At 45.1% G+C, this 21,166-nt stretch overlaps 2 protein-coding genes across 2 annotated transcripts in view; one reads left to right on the top strand and one right to left on the bottom strand.

Annotated features, from left to right (window-relative positions):
* Positions 1-489: 489 nt before the first annotated feature.
* BRI3BP (BRI3 binding protein) lies at positions 490-5,660 on the bottom strand. Its single transcript, XM_015878393.3, has 3 exons — positions 5,451-5,660; positions 4,768-4,870; positions 490-4,230 (listed from the first exon to the last, which is right to left on the bottom strand). Exons 1-3 carry the CDS (start codon positions 5,640-5,642, stop codon positions 3,812-3,814), a joined length of 714 nt encoding a protein of 237 aa, XP_015733879.1. The 5' UTR covers positions 5,643-5,660; the 3' UTR covers positions 490-3,811.
* A 2,701-nt stretch (positions 5,661-8,361) lies between these two features.
* AACS (acetoacetyl-CoA synthetase) overlaps positions 8,362-21,166 on the top strand; it is a 32,302-nt gene continuing 19,497 nt past the window's right edge. The window contains exons 1-5 of the mRNA XM_015878361.3: positions 8,362-8,567; positions 11,092-11,195; positions 13,654-13,774; positions 15,394-15,507; positions 20,965-21,062. Coding sequence (XP_015733847.2) covers positions 8,450-8,567; positions 11,092-11,195; positions 13,654-13,774; positions 15,394-15,507; positions 20,965-21,062 — 555 coding nt within the window. The 5' untranslated portion in view covers positions 8,362-8,449. The remainder of the gene's footprint in view (positions 8,568-11,091; positions 11,196-13,653; positions 13,775-15,393; positions 15,508-20,964; positions 21,063-21,166) is intronic.

The raw sequence follows: 21,166 nt of genomic DNA, 5'->3' as shown, positions 1-21,166 counted from the left end.
CAGGAATGGGCTGGGGTGGGGGCGTGGGACCACCGAGATACCCACCCATATATCCACCTAGATGCCCACCCACTGAGATAGATACCCACCCAGAGACCCACCGAGATACCCACCCAGATACACACCCATATATCCACCCAGATAGATACCCACCCAGAAAGATACCCACCCAGATACCCACCCAGAAACCCACCCACTGAGATAGATACCCACCCCGATGCCCACCCAGATACCCACCCACCGAGATATCCACCCATATACCCACCCAGATACCCACAAAGACAGATACCCACCCATATATCCACCCAGATGCCCACCCAGATAGATGCCCACCCATATACCGACCCAGATACCCATCCATATACCCACCCAGTTGCCCACCCATATATCCACCCAGATACCCATCCATATACCCACCAAGACAGATACCCACCCATATACCCACCCAGATGCCCACCCCGCCCCCCGGCGCTACCAAACACCACTCCGTTTAAAAAGGAAAGATCAACTTTTAATGTGCTGTCATCACAGTCGGGTGGAATTATCCAAAAGTTTAATAATAAAATACATGCGGATACAACAAAACCTTTTGTTTTCCAGCCCAGACATAGAGAACTCGTGGTCATTCACGTCATTAGCTGCCAAATACAGATTGGTACGTGAGGCAAATCACACCTAAAAAGAAACTTGTACGCCACCAAGAGCTACGGTTACACTGGTCTATGTTCCACATCCACTACGCAACACATCTGGGAAGCGAGTCACGAGCTGGAGGACGCACTAACACGGCACTGAGCTACAGCAGGTCACACAAGGCACTGACACCCAACGCCACTTGTGGAAGCGTCACACTGCGCACGACAGGTCGGTTATCTACAGGTGAGGTGCCCTACCTGCAAGGAAACCCCCCAAAGTATCAGCTGAACAAAATATGCCAATGCGTTGAGAACACAGCGGTAGTTTCCAACATCAGGTCTAAGCATGGAGCTTAGAATACCAACAACCCCCCTGTTATTCGGTACCAGGTGGTTTGGAGGCCACTCAAGGCATCCCCTGTGTGATGGGGGCTCTCCTGCCCTTGTGTGCTGTGCCCACACACTGTACCTGCTCACACCACGGCAATAGCAAAGCAGTGCAACCAGTCACTGGAACCAGGTGTACGAATCAGAGCCAACACTTGGTGGGTCAAACTACGTGACTTGGAACGGAAAGTATCTGTAAAAGGTATTTACAAAAAGAAGTTGAAAGAGGTTAAATACCACATTCATATCTCGAAAGCATCTTCACTACAGTGCATGTTTAAAAATACAGAGCGTTTTTAAAGTATATATTTGTATTTATATATATATTTATTGAAGACTAGATTGTGCTTTAAAAAAAAAAATCATTACTTCTGAATTGGACTAACGTGAAAACTGGGAAAAATACTGATTAAAAATACCCACTTTGATCTCTACTGCTCTTGACACAACAGTTTGCTATACATGGGATGCAAGGAAATACAAAAATACTTTTTCCAAGCAGCAGGGCCATCAAAACTAAGAGGATTAATACAGGAGGGCTGATCTTTGCACAACTAAAAGGAACGATTGGAGACACAGGGATAAACTATAACCCAAATCAAGTCTCATATAGTATTTGTAAAGAAATCTTTCTAATAGACAGCTCTTAATATAGAAACGATTCGGCATTTTTTTAACTTCCAACATGAAATATGGATTACGGAAAATACAATCTATGCGAATCCGACTCATGCACGTAGCCCTACTGAAGGCAATGGAGTGAGGTTTGCAGACTTTGGTCCTCAGGCCTCAGATTAAGGAAAACAAAGAGACGTGACCATCTTTGCTAAGCAATTCCTAACGCCCGGTGCTGCTCAGCTCAGTCCTCTGTGCACAACAGCAGCAAAGCTGGAGCTTACAGGGCAGGCTCTGCAGTACTACAGAAAATGAGCTGTAAAATACATGAATACACCGTCATTCCAACGCTCAGCTTCACAAGGCAGGTTATTTGTCTCCATAGTGCTTCTCTGTTTATGGGAAAGATTCTAAGTCATTAAAAGCAGCTTCTTTGCAACTCTAACCATGTATTTTCTTGAAAAATGGGAGTTAGAGGAAATTACGGAGGCAATTAAAACAATTAAAATGCATTACAGCAGTTGGCAACTGCACATCAACTCCAACCACGCTGAACTTCAGCGATTGCAAGTCGACATGAAGGCCATAAGAATGAATTGGAAAGTAACCATTCACATAAATGCCACAGACAGCCCAAAAGAGTTTGGCAAGTAATAGTAAAAACCTGTTCAGAAGAGCATCGAACTTCAGCAGAAAGGAACAAAATCAGTCCAGCCCACAATACATTCAGTAAAGCAGCATGCTGAGGCCCTGCCCAGGCAGCGAGCAGCCCCAGCCCTGCTCAGCAGCCACATGGATTTGCTCCCATTGCTTTGAGGCCAGTCCCTGCTGCACAGCCACTTCTTGTTGCAGGTTCTCTTGACCTGCTGTTCAGAAATGAGGGAACGCATTGTCCCTCAGCTGTGGCCCATTTACCTCTCCTGGCACTGACACTGCGCTCATCACTAAGCACCATCGGTCACCACACAAAACACTGACCGACTTCCCTCCCTGAGGTCACCTTTGTTTCAGTACAATTCAAACTGCACAAAACCAGTGCTCACCTACCAAGCTACTTAATCACGAGGTTATAAATACATCAACCCTTCAAAATACAGCTGCTCCAGGCTCCTACATCGCTTAGTCCAACACACCTTCCCCAAAGCCCAATATATTGAGCACAGACTTTGGGATAAAAGCTCCTACAAAACAATTACAACTTTAGGGGAAAAAAAAAACCAACAACCTATATCCAGATCTTCCTGAAGGTAATTTATTGCCACTTCTTGGTCCTGAGAAAGCTTTAAGCAACGATGTGCCTGCGAGTGGTTTAAACCGCTGACTGCTTTTGTGTGAAAGCAAATGGTCCCGAGATTAAAAACTGTGTTCCCTCCTATGTGCTGATGCTTGAAATGAGCTTCACTCTGAAGGTCAGATATAAATCATGGATTGCCACGCTAAGCATTTCTCTCTTGTGTCCATCAGTTACATCAGATTTCCTTTCCAATGTCAAAATTTAAGTTCCTGCGAGGAAAGGCAATGAAATAAAGCCACACGTGCACTCCTTAATTCCTTACACGGGACTGGCATTTAAGGACCTGGAACTTAAGAAATCACCTTTCTCCCTTATTCTCTGCCTCCTATTAAAATCTAGGGCGTGAAATTTTTGGCCTGGATACCAGAAATCCACTTGATATCCTATGAAAGACAACTTCAAGGCAATGAAATAAGCCAACAGCAAGAGAAAACAAACATCTGTGACTCTGCACAAGCAAACAACAACAGCGAAGGATGGACCCACAGCAGCAACTTCTCAACAGAAGCGTTCAGTAGCTTTAGATTTTAACTCCGTGTGTTAAATTTGCATACAATTAGCTGGATTTCAGCATTGGAAAGACTACTCGATTGGCTTTTATAAAAAATTTACAAAAGATGTTTTTTTTAAATGCTTGTAAAAGTAAGCGTTTCTCTACTGATAAAATTCTAGTACTGGATAAAACTCTGAATACACGGCTTAATTCTTTTTCCTACGAGTCTAATGGCTGAGTGTGTAACCTAGATTAGTCTCACACATGATGAAAAGTTAGAACTCCGCACACTTTTTACCATGTGATGTTTTGTTGCTTTGTAACTTCAAATGAGACAGTGCTTAGGAACTTTCTAGAGCTGGTGTACGGCGGTCTATCGAGGTGGGGTCATTGGTCGCTGCCTCTGTCCAGGTTCTCGATCACCCTGGAGAGGCGTATGTTCAGCAGTCTGATCTGACTGTCGAGGTGGTCCATCTTCTCCTCCAGGCTGCTGCTGCTGTTTCTTCTCCAGTAAAACCCCACCGGCCCCGTCATGAAGTAGACGGCCACCACGAAGCACAGAGGCAGGACGGCGTGTTCTGGGTCACCTTCGTACTTCTGCAGGATGTAGATGCACGAGAGGGTGAAGAGGGCGACCCTTGCAATCCAGAAGAAACGACCAAAGATCATGTGCAGGAGATAGAAGAAGAATCCGAGGAAGAGAGATAAAAACCAATAGGCGAGTAAGATGGCACCGATCAGCAGAATAGCCCGGGTTGGGTTGTTGGCAATTGCTGCTGGGCTGAAATAATGAGTCAAGTTGGAGGCTGAAAAACAAAGGAAAACATACAGAATGTTAACGAGGGCACAGGAAAGAGAGGATGGTGGAAATACAAGCACGGCTTCAGCACTACAGTTTCTGGATGGATCCTTCTCTAATCACTGGCCCAGCTCTAATAATACAATTCAATTGATGCTTTTAGAGTAGAGGTATTTAAGATTCTTCAAAGATAAGCCATTGTGGGGCATAATGTCCAACATTCTGCACCTCTCCTCCATTTCCATGCACTGTTCCACACCATTTGCACCTGTTTAATGATGACACTGAAGAGCTGACCATGAGCTGTGACAGGTATTACAGACATCATTATAAATACCCATTCCAAAGCACAACAGCTGGGTTCAGGCCTCTTTTTGGAGGCCACAACAGCACAATCAAAGCCATGTGAAGTAGTCATAGCTATTGCTGGTGGATGTACTATAGAGCACGATGTAATAAGAGTTAGTTTCCCACTCAGCCTATGCTTGTGAGCAATGACACAGGCTGATAGAGCCCAGGGCTTTACAGGCATCATCACACTTACCATCAATTCCAAGAACATCCAGTAAATCAGTCCATATTCTCCAGAACGTGTCCATTAACACATCCACCCCATTCACAAACCTCTCCGTCAACCTTGAGAAAAACTGAGGAACAAAACCGAGAATTAAAAAAAAAAAAGAATAATAGAAGCCCTCAATTATTTAAATACACCTGCAACTCCGTAGCTGTGAGCACAACTATACACCGTGCAACTCAAACTGCAGGATACTTTGAAGACCCTAAAGAAAAAGCAAATTGAATCAGACTCGTGCAGGATGGGACTTTAGTGACCAACCATGTTGCAGCCCTTGTTGCAGGCAGGGCCATCACCCACCAGCTCAGGTTGCTCTTATTAAGATATTCCGACATGTAAACCTGCAGGTTAACAGACTTTAAAAGCAAACTGTTCGCTGTGCCATCGCTCAGAGGCTTAAAGAAAACACGATGGACATGGGTAGAGCATGGCAGAGTAAGGCACCTCATCCGGAGGGCTCCTGCCGCCAGCCCCGGCCGACTCTCCCACCTCCAATGGCTTTAAGCGGAGATCTCGCTGCCGACATCCCCCTCCCTATAAATCCAGCCCCCCGCTGCTCAGCACCGGGCTCAGCTCGGCCTCTCTCCGGACGCTGCCCCCACGCGGCCCTCGGACACCAGCGGGAAGGGAGAGGGAAGGAGCGGCCTCACCTTCTGCAGGGCCCGCACGTTGTCCTCCCCGAACAGGCCGCTGACTCCCTGGTACAGCCCGCTGGCTGCTCGGCGGAAGCTGTTCTGCTTCTCGGCCCCTCGGCTCCGCGCTGCCCAAGCTCCGGGCCCCGCTGTGTTACACAGCACAAGGGCGAGAAGCAGCAGCACCGCCGGCAGCCGACACGCCGCCATGGCCGCCCGCTGCTCAGCGCTTCCAGCGCCGCCTTCAGGCCGAGCAGCCAGATCCAACGCCGGCCTTAAGGAGGGGAGTGGGGCGGTGCGAGCCCGGTCCGGATGGGTTTCACGTGGGTCCTTCCTGAGTGATAATGAAAGTCTATTCAGGAGGATTTAGGCAATGCTGTCTGCTCCTTATGGGAAACATAATCAGCATGTGAGAGCAGATAACTCTGCTTCTGGCTTCTCCTTCCTGGGGAGCTCCACAGCCTCAGCGTGTACCTGCTCAGCTTCCTGCATCTCCTTCCTGATGCTGGAGCCAGATGCTTAATCTCACAGCCAGGCCTAAATCGTGTTACATAGTCAGGCAGACATTTCAATGATAGCTTCTTGTTGTTATTGCCTTTTCCCTACTTTCAGTCTGGCCAGAACACTTATTTTCCCATTAGAGCAGAACATCTCAAACCTTTCAGCGTGTATTTATTTCTATTTGGCCCTGAAAGCGCTGGGCTCGGACCCAGGGAGGTACTTTGGCTCCCACTTGATTTCAGCAGGACGCTGGTTCTTTCTATATCCATAAAAGCAGCTTACGTTCTGTTTTAGGATGGACCCCAAGTCCCCAATGCGGTCATAGCTGTCCATATACTGTCCACAATGAGTTGGCAATGGATAACAGTTACTTTGAGGTTCTTAGGGGCTCTCTGTCTGCCCTCAGTGTCACACATTGATTCCCAGCACACAGCATCTGCTCTGGGGGCATTTCCTTCACATAAAGAATTGAGTGTTACCAAAACACAGCTGCAATTTAATTCAATGCCACAAACGCTGTCTCCTGTGCCAGTTACGATGGCTCGATTTGCTTTCAGCTGGTGCAGCTTCTTCTGCATCCCCTTGTGCCATTTGTGGCCCAGCAGGTGATGCTGAGAACATGGGACGGTTCCTATTTCCCTGCATGAGTTTTTTTGGGGTATTCCCTCAAAATCCATCCTGCAAAGTGTTCATTGTTTCCTTGCAGACACTTATGGGCCTATTTTAGAGGCTGCCTTTAATTGTTGGCCGTCCTTCACATGGGGTCAGGTTAATTTAGGAATCATCATCGATTTCTGTCCCGACGAGCCTATTTTAGGTAAATTCACCTCACTTTGCCCTCAGCTCTTAGGGAATTACCCAATATTTCACCTTTCTCTTGTTTAAATAAATGAAATCACGTCTGCTCAAAGAATGCATTGCCTCATGGCATGAAATATCAGCTCATTTTCCTTTAACCATGATGAACTTTCTATCAGGACAACTGTGAGGCTTCTAGAAAGATCTGAGGATGAGCAGCGTGACAGCAATTGTGCCTCCTGATCTGGAGAGATCTAACATCATCATTAACAGCTCTGGGAATAAACTGGGGTCTTTGCAATGTCAAACTTCTATCATAAGGTTCTGCTCTCTCTAAAATCATTATTATATTGATAAATAACTGGTATAGCCTTCAATAGGGCTGAGTGGCATTGATGTGAATCAGTCCTTAACCTCCCCAGCTCTTCTTTTCCTGCCTTTCCTTCATCTTATGGCTCATTTTACCATAGAAAACCTCTTTTCTGTGCCTTTTTAATTCACGTTCTGCTGTTATCTCTATCCTTTCATCCCACAACTGGCTCAGCCTGCATTAAACCAGGCCTTTTCCACCCCAAGGGCAATTTTTGGGTCTCATTTTGGGTGCAGTTTCGCTTTGGGTGAGGTAGAATGCAGGTTTGATGCTGCTTTTTGAGGTGAAAACAGCTAAAACCAGCACTCTCCATTACACCAGGCCCAACTCCCCTCACCACACAGAAATCCGATAGAATGAGAGCACCCCGCGGATTGGGCACACCTCCTTCCTATCCATCATCTGATTGGTCGGAAGAGACGACGGCTTACAAAACGTCAGCGTCGATTGGTTGCTCGCTATGCCGCGAGCAGAGCGGGCTCTGGGCTGATGTGGGGCCAGCGGCGTGACGGCCAATGGCGAGTGGAGGCGTCGGGACCGACGTGCAAAGAGCGGATCAATGCGCGGCGTGGGGAGACATGGGGGCGGATGGAGGGGAGGGGGCGAGGGGGGTCATTGCCCCTCATTGCCTTTCATTGCCCCTCATAGCCCCTCATTGCCTCTCATTGCCCCCCATTGCCCCTCATTGCCCCCCATTGCCCCTCATTGCCCCCCATTGCCCCTCATAGCCCCTCATTGCCTTTCATTGCCCCCCATTGCCCCTCATTGCCCCTCATAGCCCCTCATTGCCCTTCATTGCCTCTCATTGCCCCCTCATTGCTCCTCATTGCCCCTCACTGTCCCTCACTGCCCCTCATAGCCCCTCATTGCCCCTCATTGCCTCGTTGTGAAGGTGACAGGCTGACCCCAGATTGCTGAGTTGAGTTGCTGACTCCATATATCACATCTCAAAACACGAGGGGAGCAGCAGAGCGGCCACGCGCGGAGCACGGGGACACTGACCGCTCTTATCTCCTCTCACTTCACACCTGGCTGACCCCAGCCCGGCCGTAACCTCGTGTTTGACCAGGCTTGTCCCAATAACTTGGCATCAAACCTGCCAGTTTACAGCAATCAATAGATTAAAACCTGCCGGGCAGTGTCGGCGTGCAGCGGAAGGACACGCTGTGACGGGGAGGGGCGCGCTCCTTTGCTCCGCGGAAGGATACAGCAGCAGGCGGTGAGGCGGCCCTTAAAGCGCAGCGCTGGGCGCGGGGCCGCGCAGTGTGTGCTGTGTGCTGTGGTGGTGTCGTTCTGCGGCTCCGTGCGAGCGGTGACGGTTCTTCGTGTGCCTCCGTTCGCCGCCGCCATGTCCCGCGAGCCCGAGATCATGGAGTCGCAGGTGATGTGGGAGCCTGACAGCAAGAGGAACACGCACATGGATCGCTTCCGAGCCGCGGTGGCCGGCAGCTGCGGGCTGCGGCTGGGTGAGTGATACGGGAGGGTGGGGCGGCCTCAGGGGCCTTGGCCTTCAGATGGGGCGGGTCGGGCCGTGCAGGCTGTGGTGTGATGCTGTGCTATGCTGTGGTGCTGTGATGATGCTGTGATGTTAATGCTGGTGCTGTGATGTTGTGTTATGGCCGTGATGCTTTGATGCCGTGCCGCAGCCTCGCTCGTGGGCCTCGGGTGCTGCGGGGCTGGGTGTTGGCTGAGGGTTGAACGGCGCTGTGTGTGTGTGTGTTACCTGAGGGTTGTGAAGCCCTGAGCTGTAGGATCGCTGTGATGGAGGTGAGCCCTGCTGTGCTGAGTGGGGTGAAGGCTGTGCTTGCAGCTGTGCTTGAAGCTGTGCTTGCTTTCTTGTTGTTTATGAAGGGAGTGGCTTTGTTTGTGGCCTCTCTGAGGGCTGCAGAGGGAGGTGTGATGTTGGCTCTGTGATGGAGATGAGGTGACTTCTATAAGATCTTCAGGCTCTGCTTTGTGCCCACTCTATGTGGCTTTGCCTACTCACCCATTCACCTGTCCATGTGTGTGTCTGGAGTGTTCATGGATGTTCTGCAGGGTGTTGTCCAGCAATCAGATCCCCTCTGAAAAGCTGTATTGATAAGGAACGTTGCATCCAGGCATACTACGGTAAAGTTCTGCTGTTGTAAATGCAATGTCCAAGTCTTTGGCTACATTGGAATGAAGTTCTCGCAGGGTTTTAGCCAAGCCTTGAGTCAGGATGTCCCATAACTGATATTCAGATGGTCAAGTTCAAATGCAGTTTCAAGCTGTTCACATTTCTAGAGCTAGATTTTTGTTCTTCTTCTTTTCAATGTTGCTACCACTTCAAAATGGATTCCTATGTATAGGAGCCTTTGTCAGCTTCCATTAGATATGAACTGATGTTCTCTGGCCTGCGTGCTATTCATCAACTGAGAATGGATTCTTTATATAATATCAAGATGTGACCTTACTAAGGAGAGCCAAAGGCAATGGAGCCCTTTAAACAGCACAGCTCTGTCCGACCCTGAAACGCAGCAATGAAATGCAACGTTTAATTGCTGAGTAACAGGTCTGTGCCCTGAAGGACTTGTGTGCTGAAGCTCATCTGGGGACGAACTGCACAGACAAGACAGAACAAGCTATTCATGTTAGGATAAACCAGCTGGATAGTGGTGTTTGTAGCACTTACTACATGGTTTGGATCACATGCTGCAGTTTCCTTTTGAAGGAGAAGGAAGGGAGTGACTTTAGTAAATCCCATCCTTGCTGCAGCTTATGGACATTGAGTAGTATAGTAGATCAAAGACAAACTTGGATGGAGGTTCTTCCTTTGAGAAAACACAACTGGAGGCTGAGCTGGTGGCTGCATAGAGGTAAAAGTGGAGCCCTGAGGAAGGGGCATTCTTTGCTTTCACTGTGTTGAGTTTGGCTTTCTGCTATATAAGTAGTATCTGGGGAGTGATCTTCCACTGATAAAGATGATGTGAAAGGGGCAGGCTGGGTAGGGAAGTGTCAATAATTGTGTGAATAATGGTGTAGAGATGGCTCAGATGTTCTCTTATGGGGCTGAAAGATCTTTTTCATGTAGAAGGAAGACGAAGGTGACTTTTAAACAGTAGATAACAAGCTGACAAGCCAAAGAGGACTGGGGAAAATAGCTTCAATTGGTTTAGCTGAAAGAATCAAACAGGAAACAGTTGGCAGGGTAGGAAACTGTTACTACCTCTATTGATGGCAGATACTCTGTTTAACTTGGCTGCTGGCACAGCTGCAGGCAGTATGACAGGGCAGCCTCAAGCCACGTTAGTTTAGGTATGAGGAATTTGCTTCAGCCATTCATACCCACAGCTGCTTTACACGCTGCATTTTGATGTGTCGAATGCTACAATTCTGAATTTGGGCCTAAATTGTTGTGCTGGAATTCTTGTATGGATTCCTCAGGTTCCTTCACCTGTCTGTTGTGTGAAGCTTCAGCTGCTCACTGCCACGTGCTTAATGCCCCCTAATGGTTGTTAAGTCTGGCCAGTGAACTTGTTTTGTCACAGGAGACATTTATGCTGTTTTAGCGTGAAAATGATTCTATCCTTCACCTTGCACTGATGAGGAATAATGCATTCTTGCTTCATATGGTGCTGTTAGACAGTGAGTGCATCCAGCCTGTGATGTAGCACGGCTATTAGAAAAGGGCCCTCCCTGTCTCTTTGCTTGCAAATGGCTTGTAAAGCAGTCAGGTGAAATGATGCCATCTGTTCAAGTCAGGCTATGTCTGCTGATGCTGGAGTTGCTGGCCTTGAAACAGTGCGTTGTATTTATGCAGCAAGGGTTTGGCTGTGGGGGGCTGCAGGGATGGCCTCTCTGAGCAGAACCCATTAGCTGCCCAGTGCAGGGTCAGAAGCAGTTCCAGCTCCCTCCCAGCCAGAGCTGAGCCATGAGCTATAGTTTCTCTTGACTTAGGACATTCCTAAGTATAGTTGATCTACATTCCTGTAATGCTGTGTAACACTAACAGCTGTTTGTTACTTCTAGCCAACTACAATGACTTGTACCAGTGGTCGGTGGAATCCTTTGCAGACTTCTGGGCTGAATTCTGGAAGTACAGTAACATCGTGTGCTCTCGTCTGTATGATGAGGTGAGTTGCTGTTAATTAATCAAGTACAATGCAAAGGGGAGATCAACCCCTCTTACAGCTGATCTTTTGAACTGCTGTTGGAGCCTTGTTCCATTAACGTGAAGAATTGAACTTCCTTGCGTAGTAGACTTGTAGTGTCTTGTTTCTGATAAATTCTAATGCAGTGAAATCCTCAAGTTTTGTTGTCCTACACAATTCTTTAGTGGCTGTGTGCTCTCGGATACCCTGGCAGTCCTGGCTGATTATAAGAAGTCTACCCAATACATTGATTTCTGCTTCAGTGTTGTTCTGATAGTATATAATGAAATGCTGGCATGCCCCCAAGTTCGTGTTTATATTCTCTGAGTCAGCCTACCTGGTAAGTGTACCTGTTCCTACCAGTTCTGTGGGACTGCTTCTGGATCTACCTACAGTCAGATAGGGGGGAAATAGCCCTGAGGAAACGATAGCAGTTGAACACAATCACAAATGGAATAGCAGACCTTGCTGCAGCATTGCTTTGAGGCAAAGGAGACTTCCTCTTGCAAATGGAAGACAAAGCTGCTATGATGTGGGGTCTTTAAACAGGGAGAGATGAGGTCTGTTATATAGGCAGGTACTGCAAACAAATATATTTGGTGTGATACAGAGCTTGGTGTATGTTTATACATTTATCTGTGTGAGCATAGGAGGTTCACCTTCAAGGCTCAAAGCTGGAGTCAAGCCTTGAAGCTGACCTGCTGGTAATTCTTAATCAATTTCTGGTGAATATCAGGAGGAAATGCTGCTCACAGTAACTGAGCTGTAGTGTGATAGCAAGAGCTGGAAAGTTTTGTTTGTCCCACTGCTTGATCCCTGTTGCTCAGTGGAAATAGGTGTTATGATTTGAGGAGAATAAAAGTTTTCACAAATGAGAGTTAACTCTTGTTCTTCGCCAGCAAAACATCCCCTACTTCTGTAGATCATTCTTGGAAAACAATAAAATGTTGTATATAACACAGGCAGCCAGTGTTTTATTGAAACTTGGTGGAGGAGTTGCATATCTGTGTAACTTATGCCAAGAACAAAGGTACTCAAGCATATGATGCTCTCCTGATGTGGCAGCACTGCCATTATATCAAATTGCAAGTAGCTGTTGGTTTTTAAGTGAGAAATGTAGCTTAAACTTATGGTCTTTCTCCTGTGGGAAGTGCCTGACTGCTGTCCTCCATATGCAAGGGCTGCTTTTGGTATCTGCTCTTGCTTTTCATGAGATATGCTGCTTTGCTCTTCAGGTTGTACAGAATATCACATGTACACAGTGCAGGGCAATGATTGTTTTTCATTATAATGGTTAAATGTATTCTCAAAGGTGTAATCTCTGCTTAGGGTAAACACAATCTGTGGGGTGGTGATATTGTAGCAAGCACACCATTTCATGTGGGAGAAACGTGGTTGGATACTGCAATACAGTGCTTATTCTTACTGCTGAGGCCAAGGAAGTGGTGAGTGCTGTGAAGAGCAATTACAGAACAGCACCTGGATGTGGGAGTGCAGCTGACACTTGCCATGTTTGCCTAACCTCATAAATTGGCTTTTTATGCTTCTGCTGTAATTAAGAGTCAAGACTTAATGGTCCTCATTTAATGGGGATTGCAGCTAGCAATACTGTAGAATACAATTTCTTCCCTTTCCCAAGAACTTGCAAAGCATTCACTGTGTGACTCTGAGGTGTGAATGAAAGGGCTGTTGTGAAACTTTCCATATCCACGCTAGAACTAGGAATGATCTCCCACTTAATAAATAGGAGGTATTACCAGCAAGCAGCAAAAAATATGTTGAAGAACTCAAGTTGTGCTTATACCCAGGTACCACAGTGGCTGGGTTTGACACCGGGTTGTAAAGGCATATTGACAAAGGCATGTAAAGGCACAGGTTTTAAAGGCATATGCTTACCTGCAACTTAATAACAGGCAACTTAATATTTGAGACTAAAAGACATGAGGGGGAGTTGTTGTTTCAGCTGACTATGACTTCTGTGTGTTCTATTTCTCAATTCTTCACGTTCCTTTTTCCTAAATTGGAAGCTACCCAACACGGGGTTATTGGGCCAGATCTTGGGAGAACACCAAACAAATCAAGGATGGTAGAACTGTGAGCAGTTTGTGATGCAACTTGTGCAGGTTGCTGAAGCTTTTGCTCTCTGAATGAAGCTGTGGAGTACTTCAGTGCTGGCAGCTTGCATGAGTCTCTCAGTCTGGCTGTTGTTTTGTTTCACTTGTATGTTTAAGGCTGGTCTGGAGGTGGGTCCATCAGCAAGGAATGTTTCCAGTCTTTTTCTTCTGATGGCTTTCTTTGGTGACAAATCCTTAATTTTTCTAGGCCTTTAATTACAGTTCTGGTGTTGGCCATCTGCAAACCAGCTAACGGTTGTACAATGGTCTTCAACACAAAGAGATATTACAGTGTTGGTTTTGACTGTATTATGCTTTTTTTCCAGGTGATTGATACATCCAAAAGCATTGCAGATGTCCCAGAGTGGTTTAAAGGAAGCCGCCTGAACTATGCAGAAAATCTCCTGAAGCACAAAGACAATGACAAAATCGCCCTGTATGCAGCAAGTGAGTATGAATTAGTGCCTTTCTGGTATGCATTTATAACTCATGGGAGTTATAGGCCTTATAAAGCAGCCCTGCTTTCAATGAAAGCTTACAATAAACTGGATTCGGTGAGCAGAAAAGGAAGTAAAGGTGTCATGTCCATAGAATATGGGTGGTGCAGCTCATAAAAGATGGGAAGACATGCTCTGGGAATGCAGATAGCTCAGAAAAGACCTTGGTGAAGTAAAAGAAGATTTTTTTCTCAGTATTAATTTAGACATGCTGTGATTGTAGAAAAAAGTAGAGTTAAATACCAGTGGTTTAAGTTATTGGTGGAATTATTTGGTTTGATGTACGTTTATGTTGTCCATATAGATCTTGTTTCTTGTTAGGAAATGGTGGATTTTGCTCTGTGCTTTGTGTAACTTAATCATAGGGGATGATACCAAAAGGAGCAAAATTCTTTTCCAGCTGAATAGCGTGTCAGTGCCCGAGTAGAGCGAATGCATTTACTTCATTGCAAGGGACAGACTCGCACCTGCACTTCTTTACATGACCTGCTGTATTTAATCTTCTTAAGGTCTTTTAAGAGTATTTTTCATTAACCAATCACTGCTAGGTCAGAGTGGTGCTTAAGGAACCTGTGTCGGTCTCCTGAAATCACTGGGGGTTGATCCTGTGGGAGCTCTGTGGGTCTGATAGAGCACAGGAACAGAAATATGACTTTCCTAAGCCTTCATTTGTCATGAAGAAAGATCAGAGTCCTCTTCCCTGTTGTTTTAGGGGAGCACAATGTCTGTAGATAAGATGCTCAGTTTATAAACTACTCTCCATTGCCTTCTGTGCTGCACCCCAGCACCACCTGCTCTCTTAGGACTACATTTACTTGAGCAGAGGTCTAAGAAATCAAGAGATTAAGAACGCTGTTTGCTGCTTGATGGAGATAACAACTGGAGCTGTTCTGCAAAGCCCTGCTGTACCGCAGCACACAGTGCATTTTGTGTTGCATTGATCTTGATCTGTGTTTTCATGAGGAATACTCAATACTGGAAACAGGGTGGGCCAAATGGTTTGGAGAACTCAAGCTAAAGAATTACAGGGCCTTTAAGATGGCAAGCTTTGCTCTTCATAACGTTTAACTTGTTCGTTTTGTTTCGTGAGTGATTTATTAACCATTTATGTACCATCTGACGTCCAGTGTAGGAATGAAAACACCCTGCAGACCTTCTTAGAGGTGAATAGTCCAGTTTAGTTTATTTGCTCTGTGGTATGTTGGCATACCACATACTGAAAGTCCTGTGATTTTTCTCATCAGCAACCCAGCATAATAAGACAGGTGTTAATACCTTATGACCCCTTTCTAGACCTAATGAGAAAGTGAAGCAAGAAGGGAGAATGAAGCTGTTCTTTCCATGTTTAGAAAGGAGCCTTGGTAGGTGCGCTCTGCTTTGAATGCTCTTTCAGAACACCCCTATCTCTGGTGAACAGCTTGCATTTTCAGCTGGATGTTCCAATTTATAAGGAAGTTTCTCATGTCTACTGAGTGAATATTACTGATTAATGCTGGATTCCCATCCAAATGAAAGGCTCGGTACTGTATGCTTTCTGACTGGTTGCTTTAATAAATCTTGTTTCCTCAGAGGAAGGCAAGGAAGAAATCTTGAAAGTGACTTTTGAAGAACTGAGACAAGCCGTAGCTCTGTATGCTGCAGCCATGAGGAAGATGGGAGTAAAAACAGGAGACAGAGTTGTGGGTAAGTATTTATTTATTTATTTTAAGAAGAGGAGGTAAAACTTTTTGATGTAGCAGAGCTATAAACACTTGGTTATGAATTTTCATTTCATAGTAACTAAGTGTAGAAGTAAAAGCAGTTTCCTTTATTTGGTATGAGGTTTGCTTCTGGAGAGAAGGAACTTGGATTAACCTGGAAGTTAAGTGCTGTAGAGAGAAGGAGAATACCTCATTCATAGCTTTTTTAAGGTCTGCTTCATAAGTGCTCCATAGGAGCAAAAGTGTTGAAGGCTGCTTGTCTAGCTGAGTTTTGACTCACTGGGTACAGCAAAGTCACACTGGGGCAGCCTTGGAGATCAGGATGCCAGGTTGTGCTGTGGTGCCAGCTGGCAATTACAGTGCCTACAGCCCCAGGTAATGCACTGCAGTTCTTGAGGAACAGATGTGTGCTACTTTGTGCCATCAGTGCTCCTGGGAGCAGGGACTTCCATCAGAATGGTGGTAGTGAATGGCTGATAAGCAGTAGCTTTTCAAGTCATCCCAGCTCCAGGCTTAGCACTTGGAGCCATGGGATGCTTTCAGTTCTTCACAGTATTTTCTGGAGTAATTTAAGATTCTCAGTCCTAAGACTCATACAGACTCCTCCATATGAATGTCTTTTTCTTATGAACAGCTTGTACAGTATACAGGCATTACTGAAGCTGGCCTGAGTCCATTCATTTCTGAATCGTTTTTGATCTGCTTTGTGTATGCACTTTTCATACCCCGTAACACACTCTGTGGTTCTGTTACTGTGGTGCAAATCAAAACTGCAGTATCCTTGAAGCTCCCTGACGCCTACCTGGTATTTGTGTTGATGTGCTTATCCATCTTACTGCTGGGATCACACGTTGTTTGAGCAATGCCTGGCAACTGTCCTAAGTCTTTGTAAATTCTTGTATGGTGCAAACCCAAAGTGATGAAACTACTTGCTTTGCTTTGTTGCATGTTATAAACCTGAACCTGAGCCCACGTCTTCAAAACCAGCAGGGCATGCATTATGATCTTTTATTACATCCATAAATATGATTTACAAATGTGACTGTAAAATACACTCCAGATATCTCATACTTTGTTATGAATATTCTGCAGAGCTTATAACTGAACATTTAATTATCACAGCTATGGGCTTGCTATTTTTCATAGAATCAAGTCCTTAATCTAGTATGAACCATCCATCACAGTCAGGAAGATCTGCCTGAATTAAGAATTTAGTATCTAGTTTTGTTTCCATTTCAATCTTAGCATTACCATATTTGTACCTGACATCTTGTTGAGGAGCAACGGCCTCTGTCTGAAACCACGTGAGCAAATAGAACTTCAGCTCTTATAACATATAGGAGAATTATTCTCTGTAGCTGGAGAAGAGAAAATGTGCTATTTAAATGTAATCGCAGTCAATGTTATTAGCATGATTATTACTACTATTATCATAACTTCAACAACAATTTCTACTAGTTAATGAGCATATTTTGCTCAGCGCAATGGGAGGCTGGCTGACTTCTGAATCTTATTTGTTTTGGCAGTTGACTCACCTCTTTGCTTATTTTAATCAAAAAGAATCCTTGGTGTGCTTGCAGAAGGTAGCAATTCCAAGTTTCTGTTGACAATTCATCATTAATATCAATGCTTCCTTACACATGAAAGGTAGGATTCAACTGTACGCTTCAACATCCTGTTCTCAGAGGAGAAAATACATGTATTGGCTCCAATGGGAAACCGGGTCTTCTGGTTATTTCAAGAGGAGGTGCAAAATGCGGTGAGGTTGCAGTTATTAAAACAATCAACACAAAAAAAAGCAAGCACGCATTGCCTTGGATAATGGCCCCTATCCAGGGAGAGCTTCCATCTGAAAGAAATCCAGTGGGGCTTTTAACAGCAATTGAGCTACACATGCACAAACACATACATACACACACATTAAAGTGGGTCTCAACTTTGTTCATGTGTGTCTCTCATTTGCCAGAGGATACAGGCAGTCCTTGGGAGAGCTGAAATGTGACTTCACAGTTGGAGGCTGAATCTACTGGTTGTTTTCCAAACCCCAAATTGACATGAGGAGAGAGAGAAGTGTAGGGTGGGAAGGCTTTGGTCCTACAGCCCCTTGTGGTATCAAAGATGAAGCTCTCCAGTGTTTACCAAAAGCTGCTGGGGCCTGATTTCTTCTGAAATTTGGCAGATGGCATAAAGTGTGATTCTTCACATAGCTTCTAGAAGTGCAATAAGGGGCGTGCTTTCACTGTGTCTGGAAAATCAGCTAAAATGGAAGGGACATATTCTACTGATTTTATTTCAGTTGTGCAACTCCTATTCAGCCTGCCAAGTTCTGATGCCCTTTGTTGCCATTTTCTCTTAAAATTACTGAAGGTCTTGAGCTGTTTGGGTCATTCAGGACCATTATAGCTATTTTTTTTCCTTGTGAATTTGATTTCCATTCTTTACCACCTCCAAGACTAGTTTAACTTTTCATTACTTGACATATCCCCTAGTTTGATCAGTACAGTTTGTGGTTGCATCATGACAGCAATAGTCAGTTTAAGTTGGAGGTGGGTGAGTGTGGGTGGACAAGCAGCAATGTCAGCACTTTCTCAGCCTGATTTCTTTAGTTTTCCATTTCCATCTCTGAGGAGATGGCACTTAATAGTAAACATAATTGAAACAGATGCGTAGTGTAACATCTCTCTTTGAAAGATGCATTGCAATATTGTCCCTGATGCCTAAACAGCTGGAGGAGATGGATACAATAGCTAATCCAAGCTACACAAATCCAAATGTGAAGTGCTTGTGGTCTCCCACTGGCCATCTGCTTGGCAAATAGCAATGACTGCAGAGTGAATCAAGTAAAACTGGAAGTGTCTGTGTTATCAGTCTCCAGATACTCTGCTGCTATTATCCCATAGCCAGCTTTGTCCTCGTACAAGTCAGCTGTGCAACCAACTAATCTTCCCCATGTGTTCACACAAAAATCCTTAACAAAACATCAATGAGTTACATTGTTTAGAGCTGCTAATTTATCTATAGTAACTGCATTAGCCCTGGTTGCTTACGTGGGTTTTAAAGCTAGATCTGTAAGAAGATTAGCATGTTACTAATAGTCTCAGGCCACAGTAATGCTAGGTGGGATGACCCTTTCAAAATCCTACAGGAGTACAAAATCTTACGGTAATGTCAGGAAGAGAAGCTGGGAGGCTGGTGTTTGAATTGACTTTGTGAGCTAATGTAGAAGAGTAGTACAAGCCGCAGGGTGGGTGTTTACTTGTGGCTCCTGACTTCCTCCCAGCGTGTTCTTCTAAGGTTTGTGGTACATCTTTGGTGCCAGGTTTGTATTTTCTTCATTCAGACAGCTAGAAATGCCTGTGCTGCTGAGTGCTCGCTCTGCTCTGGGCCATTGGGTGCCTTCAGGGAAGGTGTTCACAGCATGACAATGCCAGGATTTTTTGGACCACAGTCCAAGTCCTGATAGAGGTGGAGGAATGCAGAGTAAGTTGCTTTACATGCTTCATACCTTTTGGCAGTTTGGGCTGATTTGCTCAAACACCACTTGGAAGCCATCTGACAAATGGGGGTAATGATTTAATTGCCTGGCTCACCATAATGTGCAGAGACTTGTGTTCTTGCCTTGTGGGCTTGCGTAGAGTGAGGAGAACGTGCCTGTAGTAAGTGATGCTTGTAAGCTCTGGCAAGGTAATCAAACAGCTCTGAAGCCTGAAGAGGCTTCTTGTGCTTATGTGGGCTGCATACGACTGCAAAACCCCCTCCAAAAAGGGCTTAGTGGAATTACTGATTAACAGTTAAAAAAATGCTTCTGTGAGACAGTTAGTGGTTCAGTATGAATGGCTCACACACTTCAAATTAGTATTCTAGGAAAGAGATTTAACTTAAAAAACAAACAAAACAGTGATCAAGTCTTGGGATACCATACTTCATATTTGGCCCTAACAAAGTGATAGCAAAATAGACGTGCCTTTATGGACTTTGAGGCTTTGCTGTACATAAGAACTTCCCTGAACAAAGCACTAGAAGCTGTACACAGCTCTAGGGAGTAATTTGCATTCTAATGATGAGGTTTTCATTCAGTTGTTCTAAGAAAACTGTTGGGCCCAAATCTTAACACTGTTTTCCGACTTGCTGCTCCCAAAAGCAAAGTGCAGCAGCTCATTGAATTGTCAGGCTGGTTTGAAAGACTGGTTTCACAGGTTTTGAATCACAACGAAGAAAATTCTAACCTCATACTTCCAAGTTTACAATAGATTTTCAAGCCGAGTAGGCAAATGGACAAGAATCAAACTCAGCACCCTCTTACTCAATGAATTTAAAATGTAATAAACTGCTGTTAAGATCTATGATTTAGTTCCTGTCCTGAAAAAATACTTCCATAAACCTCCATGGATGTCTCTCCCTGGGAACTGGCTGGCCCTGCTGAGTTTCTGCTGCCTGGCAGATGCTTCTGCAGTGCTGCAGCTTGCCCAGAAGTCCAAGATCTCCCTGCGCTCAACACTTGTAGCTCTGGCTTCCAATGCATTTTTAAGGCCATTTGAGTTTGCTTTCAAACACTGAATTCTAATTAGATGTCCAAATAACTAGGCCTGCCCTTTACCTTTTTAAAGTACTTGGACATCTTTCAGCTGCTTAAAAAGGATTATCTGAAACTGCAGGTCTTTGATCTGCATTAGGGTGGTTTCAGTGTGAATTTCATCTGTCTGCTGTTGATCTGTGGGTTGGACTCTGATCGGTTGAGTCAGTCTGGCACAGCACTGAGGGCTGCTCCCATTGAACCCATTGGAAGTTTGACTTGACTTTGGTTTCTGTGTGCTTTAATAAAGTGACCTGAAAGCTGAGGAGTTCCATTTGTGTAGGAATGTTCCAGGACTTGTCCCACCGTATTCCCTTAGCAGTTAAGACTCCGGTTTTGCTTGTTTCTATTTAAGATTCTGGTAGTCTCCACCAGACAAAGCTCAGCTGTGTGAAGCTGATTTTCTGCTCATAAATGTACTTCAAATGTAAGGGAAAGACATGAAGAAAACACTGGTCACCCTCTTGCTTTGTGTCCCTCCGTGTTCCTAATACCCTGACTTGCACTGTGCTTTACCCTGTGCAGTGTCTCTGTGTAACCTATTTAGTCGATAAACTGACTTTCTTAGCACCTCTCTTCGGTATGTCACCTTCTTATCCTGGGAATCTCATTAATGAAGTAGAAACCTTTGTAAATTGGAAGTAATTCCGTAGGTATAAAACTGTGGTAAGACTTTTTATAAATGGAAATCTAATTAGTGATACAAGAATGAACTGTATGGATTTGAAGGAGGGCAGTATGACTGTGTGGTTCAGGCTATGACTTCCATTTTTCATCTGTGCCAGCTGGTTATTATATACAGAATGTTTCCTATAAGCTTTGATAGTTTGTTTTGTTCCATCTCTAACCCTTCAAATTCCACCATAGGTTACTTACCAAACAGCATTCATGCAGTAGAAGCGATGCTGGCTGCGGCGAGTATTGGTGCTATCTGGAGTTCAACATCACCAGACTTTGGCATTAACGTGAGTAGCCCTATTGTGCATTCCAGGAAAGCTGCCATTGTTTTGGACAGAACTGCATAGCACGAATTAGTGGCAATTGGGTGCTGTTCACTTTAATCTTACTG

This window comes from Coturnix japonica, chromosome 9 (assembly GCF_054131305.1).
Source record: "Coturnix japonica strain WE chromosome 9, WE-NBRP24, whole genome shotgun sequence".
NCBI lineage: Eukaryota > Metazoa > Chordata > Aves > Galliformes > Phasianidae > Coturnix > Coturnix japonica.
The sequence above is the reverse complement of the archived record's forward strand: the minus strand, read 5'-3'. Positions and strand labels throughout refer to the sequence as shown.

Excerpts from the sequence above, each read along its gene's own strand:
- BRI3BP (XM_015878393.3), bottom strand. The coding sequence starts at position 5,642 with ATGGCGGCGTGTCGGCTGCCGGCGGTGCTGCTGCTTCTCGCCCTTGTG. Across the intron at positions 4,871-5,450 it reads ACGTGCGGGCCCTGCAGAAG|TTTTTCTCAAGGTTGACGGA; the intron begins GTGAGGCCGCTC and ends TTTGTTCCTCAG. Across the intron at positions 4,231-4,767 it reads GGATGTTCTTGGAATTGATG|CCTCCAACTTGACTCATTAT; the intron begins GTAAGTGTGATG and ends TTTGTTTTTCAG.